Source organism: Pundamilia nyererei, unplaced genomic scaffold (genome assembly GCF_000239375.1).
Source record: "Pundamilia nyererei isolate P.nyererei 1_Seehausen unplaced genomic scaffold, PunNye1.0 scaffold00139, whole genome shotgun sequence".
NCBI lineage: Eukaryota > Metazoa > Chordata > Actinopteri > Cichliformes > Cichlidae > Pundamilia > Pundamilia nyererei.
In genome coordinates, this window is record NW_005187540.1 from 1,074,000 (window position 1) to 1,081,525 (window position 7,526).

General features: G+C 53.5%; 1 protein-coding gene across 3 annotated transcripts in view; it reads right to left on the minus strand.

The window, feature by feature from the left end:
- Window positions 1-6: 6 nt before the first annotated feature.
- The window catches only part of LOC102199868 (sodium bicarbonate cotransporter 3-like), a 24,279-nt gene continuing 16,759 nt past the window's right edge, over window positions 7-7,526 (minus strand). For all 3 annotated transcript variants that reach the window (XM_005744158.2, XM_005744162.2, XM_013913608.1), the window contains 18 exons: window positions 7,318-7,475; window positions 7,155-7,242; window positions 6,471-6,617; window positions 6,287-6,390; window positions 5,975-6,149; window positions 5,760-5,893; window positions 4,609-4,854; window positions 4,354-4,459; window positions 4,067-4,228; window positions 3,752-3,865; window positions 3,194-3,355; window positions 2,852-3,103; window positions 2,704-2,772; window positions 2,446-2,619; window positions 2,240-2,368; window positions 2,067-2,158; window positions 1,884-1,991; window positions 7-526 (listed from right to left, as the gene is read on the minus strand). In XM_005744158.2, coding sequence (XP_005744215.1) covers window positions 445-526; window positions 1,884-1,991; window positions 2,067-2,158; window positions 2,240-2,368; window positions 2,446-2,619; window positions 2,704-2,772; window positions 2,852-3,103; window positions 3,194-3,355; window positions 3,752-3,865; window positions 4,067-4,228; window positions 4,354-4,459; window positions 4,609-4,854; window positions 5,760-5,893; window positions 5,975-6,149; window positions 6,287-6,390; window positions 6,471-6,617; window positions 7,155-7,242; window positions 7,318-7,475 — 2,502 coding nt within the window. In that variant the 3' untranslated portion in view covers window positions 7-444. The remainder of the gene's footprint in view (window positions 527-1,883; window positions 1,992-2,066; window positions 2,159-2,239; window positions 2,369-2,445; window positions 2,620-2,703; window positions 2,773-2,851; window positions 3,104-3,193; window positions 3,356-3,751; window positions 3,866-4,066; window positions 4,229-4,353; window positions 4,460-4,608; window positions 4,855-5,759; window positions 5,894-5,974; window positions 6,150-6,286; window positions 6,391-6,470; window positions 6,618-7,154; window positions 7,243-7,317; window positions 7,476-7,526) is intronic.

Here is a 7,526-nt window from a genome sequence, read left to right on the forward strand (position 1 = left end):
CACACACACACACACACACTAAAGCATGATGGGTTAAATTAAAACGTGTCGGCGCTTCGCCCGTTTCACGAACACTGAAACAAAAGTTCAAACCATGAAATTAAAATTTCTGACGACATCCGTCCGGAGACTCAGGCGGCTGTTTTTTTCCCTCCTTTCTTTTTCAGTTTGACGCTTCGGCAGCCAATCACAGACCGCCCGAGTTAAAAACACAAAAACGGCAGCAGAAGAAACCTGAGGAAGCCGTTTCCAGAAGTGGAGTCTCATGTTTCACCTTAAAACGATGAGAAAATAAAACGTTCGCCTCGTCCGAGACAACGCAGAGTCAGAAGTACGGCACGCTCAGGTGAAGCCCGATTGGTCCCCCCGCGACCTTTCGCCTCCCTCGGAGCACGCGGAGGAGCTGCAGCGCCCCCGCCTCACCCTCCTGCCCCGGGCGGTGGATCATAGCGACGTCTCGGCGTTCACGACTCTTTGCCCGTCCTCGTTCTCCACGTTTATCCGGACGCTCGGCAGCTTGTCGTGGCTGAAAGAGAACAGAAACTTTACTGGCACCAGTCAGACACGTCTTACAGACACGTTAAATTACTTCCACTTCCTGTAGTTTGGGGCTGTTCTGAGATCTGATTGTGCTCACAGCACAGGTGTGGCAGCAGCAGGTGGAGTGCCGTCTCTGAGGTTTGGTTTGTGGCTCTGGGAGGAAGCTCGTCTCCGCTGTTCTGACCGAGCTGTCAGCGACTCGTTTTCATGATGTGTTTCAAGTTTATAATGAAAACTAAAAATAATCTGACATAAAGACCCTGAACGTGAAAATTAACAAAAAGTGGAAAACAGAAATCTTTGTCTACGTGGAAATCAAAATCATCTTCATGGAAACAGAGAGCAAGGACATGAATAAGCCGTGTTTATCGTGTCTAAAACATCCAGCATGAAAACATCACAATTGCATTTTTTTTCTTACTCCACATCGTCCAGCCCTCCACAGCACAGACACGCCTGCCAGCGCTCACTTTTAATGGTTACAGGACTGCTGTTTAAGTCTGACGTCATCCGTCGTGTCCGGGTCCAGAGTCAAACGAACACAGAGCTAAAAACTGTCTAAATTCTTTCATCTTTACTAAAATGATCAGCGTTGATGCTTTACCAGGTGTAACAATTACGTTTAACATCCATGAAAACAGGATTTATTAGATTTAAAGGAGTTACAAGTTAGCAGGAAGTTAGCTCGCTAGCTTCCACCTAAACATGATATAGCATGTTCTGACTGAGAGATTTATGAAGCATTCAAACGTACAGCTCTGTTATCACTTCCAACATAAATGAAGACAGAAAACTAAACAGCAGTGACGTTTGTTGGGTTACTGAAGTTGGGCTAGCTGGTATATAATGATGTGCTACGTGACCGCTAGCGACACAGCTATGTTAGCATAAACACAGTGAAGCTGGAGGACGAACACTAACACTTTTCCACTTATAAAAGTTAACGTGAAGGTTCCTGATGGTCAGGAACAAATGTAATCGCATGGCAGGATGCTGTAAACGGACCAAACTTCAGTCAGGAGAACAACTGAGATAATCCATCCACAATACCAGGTTAGTCATTCATATACTGCTGCTGGGCTGGAGTTACATCGTGAGGTTTAAACACTGAGCTTTAAAACGATTAGCGGTAATGAACCGAGAGAGGCCGACACTGATCACTGTTTTTAGGGGCTTGTTGAGATTAAATACATACAAAACATTCGAACATGTTAAAAACACAACAGCCTTATTAAACGCAGAAGCAGGGTTCATACGTCATCACTTAAAGACATAAACACAGTGCAGAGAGAGCCAATCACAGAGCATCGCAGGTGATGTCGCTGGTGGTGAGGCAGGCGTACCTGAAGGTGCGCCTCAGAGCTTTGCTGCTGTCGGAGTTTTTGGAAACAGACTTCCAGATGCCGCTTTTGGCCATTTCATCAGAGATGTTGACCTCTGACGGGTCGCTGCTGAGTCAAACACACACACGTTAGCCTCTGCTGCAGAGTGCGCGCAGCCGTCAGCGTGCCTGAGTTCAGACCCACCGCTTTTTCAGGTTTTTGATGGGGAAATTGAGGACTCCTCCTCTGTCGTACGGCAGCTCCTCCTCCACCTCCTCCAGCATCCGCCGAGCGTCCTGGACACACACACACACACACACGGTTGAGCCAATGAGGACACAGAAGCAGGGTCACGTGCACACACCAGCGCCCTTCACCTCCTTCTCCTTCTTCTTGTCGTCCTCCTTCTTCTTCTTGCTCTCAGGGATCAGGTCGTCCAGCCAGCTCAGCTCTCTCTTGGTGAAGCAGAAATCCAGAAGCTTCCGGATGAAAACCAGAGCGAGAACCTGCAGAACGCAGCAGGAGGTGAGTCCCCGCGTTACCAAGGAAACAAGGAGATGCAGCGTCTCTCAGTGCGTCTCACCATCATGGGGAAAATGACGGCGGCGGGCGAGGCTTTGATGGCCCACAGCGCGATGAGGCAGGACAGCTGCACCACGGTGAAGACGTGCACCTTCCACAGCGGCACGTAGCGCAGGTAGATCAGGTCGGGCTGGTGTTTGGCCGGCATGCCGAACAGTTTGATGCGGTCAAAGAGCTGTGGGACAGACAGACGCACGAGAGGTCAGACGAGCTTTAACGCCGCCATCGGCCGGACAGACGCTCGGACGCAGAGACGTACCTGGATGCCTTTGAGCGAGGACACGCCCATGTAGAGGAACACGCCGTACAGGACGGGCATCGGGATGAACTGTAAAAGCAAAGAAGCGATCTGTGAAGGGAGCGAGGGAGCGAGGCGTGAACGCAGCACGCACCGTCTGACGACTCACCTTCAGGACGGAGGTCATGAACACGGAGCAGCCCATCAGGAAGAAGATCATGAAGCCGGTCACGCGCTGCTCTCTGATGCCGAGGAACTTGGGCTGCTCGCCAGGCGCCGCGCACTCCGACTCCAGCTTCAGGCTGTTGACGTGGGAGATTGAGAGCACCGTCGCCGCCACGAACCACGGCAGGCCCATGATGGAGCACACGCCCAGCATCACCGCCACCACCAGCAGGTCCAGATGATAGCCACACCCTTTCTGCAGCCCGCACACACACAAACACACACAGTGAGGTAAAGGTCGTCACCCCGCGGGGACGACGGCGCGCGGCTTCACGTCAGTTCTGACCTTCAGCTTGTTTTCCTTCCTGTTGATGATGACGGCGGTGATCTGCTGGTCCATGAAGATGAGGATGGTGCAGAGCAGCGCGGGGACGGCGGCGGCCAGCAGCGTCCACCACGGGTTCGGGCCCAGCGGGGAAATCAGCCACCCCCGATTTTCAGACGTGGGCTGAAAGCAGCGCGAGACCGTTTCTACGGTAACCTCTGAGTGAGCATTGTGTCAGCAGGTGTGAGCCGACGGCGCCCACACGCTTGATGATTTTACACTTTTTGTAACATTAAATATGTTACATGTTACCACTTAATGTTTTCATAGTTAAACAGTTCAAAAGATCCGAACTGTGAAAGATGAAGAACGAATCCAAAGTTGAGACCTAAATGAGAACCGAACCCAGTGAACGACCTCTGACCTGTTATCACAGCGAGCTGCCGAGGGCCCTCGCTCAGTCTAAACCTCCCCCCCAACACCCATCACAGAAGCTGGATTACATTATTACTGGAATAAAGGGGAAATGGCGCCCCCGCAGGCCGTTTGGACCTGCGCATGCTGAGAGGCGAGCGTTACCTTGAAGCGGTCGGGCACGTTGAGTTTGGGTGAAGGAACTCCCACCAGATAATCCACCAGCACCATGATCATGATGGTGAGGAAGACGGCGAAGTCGCTGATGGTCGATCGAACCTGCGGGCGGGAAACAGCATCGATATTTTCGAACGGTAAAACGCGACGTCTCAGACCTCCAGCTCGGCACAAATATTAAACCGAGTGGTGATGTTTTCCTGTGGATCCAATAAATCCTTTATCTTCATCACACGTGAGAAACATTAAAGAGGACCGAGTCTGCGAGCACTCCATCAACTCCTCTCTCAGGGTGTCACTGACCTTGGTGGGGAAGTAGCTCTTAGTCTTGAACTGCTTGAGGAAGGAGGAGAGGAAGAAGGTGGTGAAGAAGAGGATGATGGACCAGAAGAGGACGTCGGGGACGTAGGGACCGCTGTGGCTGCACGCCGGGCCGACCAGCTCCCCCATGAGTGCCTTGCACGTCTGTGGGGAGAGGGAAGCGTCAGCCGCAGTTCCTCTGATGACCAGCAGAGGCTGCTGCTCGTTTGTTCTGACTGAAAGGCGCCGCTGACGGCAGCGTCAGACAGCAAACAAAGTTTATTTCTTACCTTCGAGCTCAGCTGATCCCAGGTGATGTTTTCTGGGGTCACGTTCTTTTTGCTCCACACACCCAGGACTTCGGCCGAGGCGTTGGCGGGTGGAGCACACTGACATCTGAAACAGAGCAGCAGCGCTCACGTCAACTCGGAGCTAAATGACCACTTCACCCTCTTAGCTCCAACCGTGGGAGCACCGGCCCGGGATTCTGGCCCCGAGCAGATTCCAGCTGAAACGACCACGGTGACGTCGGACAGTCGCCTCACCTGTAGAAGGTCAGGTTGTCCAGCTGGTTGTGCATGTTGATGGGGTAGAGCTCCCCGAGGCGGACCAGCTTCTCCAGCGCCTCGTAGATGAAGATGATGCAGATGAGCGCGGCGAAGGCCTCCTCTGTGAAGCGGGTGATGTAGCAGACCAGAGAGCTGGCGTCCGTGGCGACCAGCAGCAGGCACAGGAAGGCGGTCCAGAGTCCGATGCTGGTCCTCAGGTGCAGGTAGGACAGATGGTACTGACTGAGGACGGGAAGGAAAGGAGGTCAAAGGTCAGCCGAGGGCACTTCTGTAGGCTCGCTCTCTCTAACCCAGCAGACATCCCTGCAATAACTGATGTCACACCTCGTGAGCGCCGCTTTGTTTGAAGCTCTCCTGACCTCTACGTGACCCCGACCAACGCCCTATAGCATCGACACGTGATCCCAAACCCTACAGCGGCGCCGCGACACGTCACTTCCTCCTGAAGCCATAGAGACTTCTAAAGACGGCAGAGACGTCGTTGCTTTGTTTATCCTCCGGATCAGCTTTTTCAATCTCGCCACGAAGCAGGAAGGTTTCAGACTGAAACACTGAGGTGAAGCTCGATTAACAGACGGTTTGTGACTGCCGCAGTTTAAACGCTTCCTGTCCTGGCTCACCTTTAAACAGCTTCTCTGCTCTCCGTGACAAACATGGATGATGTAATCCAGATGAAAATGGAGCAGGTTAAAAAAAACGAGGCTTTTATGCAACTGTTACAAAACATCTTTGTGCATCACAAAAAGCTTTTTTTAATCCACCAAAAAATTATACAACAACGTGAAAGCTGAGAGCACCGGAGCACAACGTTCCCACAGCTGCTCCAAAAATCCCTCAGATCACGTTAATCTGTGACGCTGAGATTAAGCGAGTGACCCGCTGCCAGCTCGCAGCTCCGTGCACAGCACTGGATGCGCCTGCAGGGGGAGCTGCAGCGTTGCAAACACAGAGGAGACGAACCCAAAGGCACAAGGACGGAAATACAACACGAAAAACCTTAAAAACAAACACAAACGCAATTTTTCTCTCTGCTCAGCAGCCCGCTGTGATGTCATCACAACCTGAACAGCCAATGGGAGCAAAGCTTTCATGCAAACCTGTCTGGCCGCTCTTGGGTCACGACTCACCTGCAGAACTTGAAGAGGATCTTCTCAAAGACCAGAACCGGGCCCGTGCTGCCCAGGATGGTGAGAGGCTGCCCGGCGAACAGAGAGTAGGCCACGCCCGTCAGAGACGCGCCAAACAGCGACTCAATGGCACTCTATCAGAGAGAGAGAGAGAGGGGAGTAACACCCGGATGCACCAATCAGGGCCCAGGATGAGCTCACACAGGGGTTCTTACTATGCTCCCTTTGGTGGCCTCCCCGAGCAGACCTCCGAAGGTGATGACGGGCGACATGCAGGCGCAGTACAGGAAGAGGATGGAGGCCAGGCACTGCAGGCTCACGGCGTCTCTGATGTCGCTCCAGTAGAACGGCGCCTTCCTCCGAACGTCGTTCACCAAACCGCCAAAAATCCTGTGGGACACACGAGGGATTCCCCGTCATTCCCAACACACAGCGAGCCAGCGGAATAATCCAACGTTCAACACATTTCCTGTTTTAATTTGAAAATCTCCTCACAGTATTAATTAATATTGCTGAGCTTCACTCACCTCCCCGTCCTCTGCAGCTCTGGTCCCGCGTGATGCTCCGCCTCCTTGCCCATCTCAGAGCTGTGGGCGGAGCCATTGGGGAAGGACGCTATCTTTCTCTTCTCCTGCGGAGACAGACGGGGGCGGGGACGTCACTTCTGAGAGATCAGAGCTGGCGTGGCGGGTTCGGTTTTGGATCTTTTACCTGAGACGGGACGCTCTTCGGGGGATCGATGCGGATGCTGGGGTCCCATTCTCCCGGCGGCAGCACGGTGACCTGATCCAGGAACTCGTCGATCCCCGACAGCAGGTCGTTGCGGTCCCTCGCCTTGTACGCCACGTCGTGGAAAACCTGCAGCAGAGCCGCCACACGTCAACAACTTTTTGTCTGCGCTTCAAACGAGATTACGCCTCCTGAAGCTTTTTCACGAGCACGCCGTCACACTGACACGTCTGTGTCTGCAGAGGCGGGAACAACGTCAGCAGCAACCACAGACACACAACAGACACACAACAGGTAAACACAGCCGGCTGAAACGCAGCGCGGTGAGCCTTCATCGTCCCACACGGCCTCTAAACACCATCATCAGCTGCAGACCTGCAGCTCTCCGTCACGCTGCACGCTCAGTGCAAACAAGCGTGTGATGATCAGCGTGCTCCAGCTGACCTCGCTGCTTCTACAGACACGCTCCGTCACCGAGCCGTTCACCTTTAAACTATCAGGACGCGAGGAGGCGACCAAACCGGGTGACCATGGAGACTTCCTGCCTGAGTCTGCTGCCAGTCTGGGCGTAGTTTAATCCCAAACACACACACAGGCTCACTCTGGGCTTCAGACGCCATCCTTATATCTATTCCTGTAACGTCTGTGTGTGAAAGCGTCGCTCACCTCGTCTGTCATCAGTGTGGCGATGGAGCGCCCGATCTCGTGGTACTGCGGACCTTTTCCAAACGGACCGAGCAGCAGGAAGAGAAACCTGCAGGGACAGGAAGTCTGTCAGCAGAGGAAACGCACGGAGCGGCGTGCCGAGGGCGGCTCAGTCGCGGCTTACCTGGTGGGCACCGGGACTTCGGTGAGGCCGGTCAGCAGCACGGCGGGGCAGAGCCGGACGAAGGCGATGATGGGCCGCTCCAGGAAGTCCACTTCACCCACCAGGACGTTGGAGGCCTCGGCTCCGTGAGGAATCTTCTTCATGAAGTTCATGTCCACCTGACTCACACACACACACACACACACACACACACACACACACACACACAC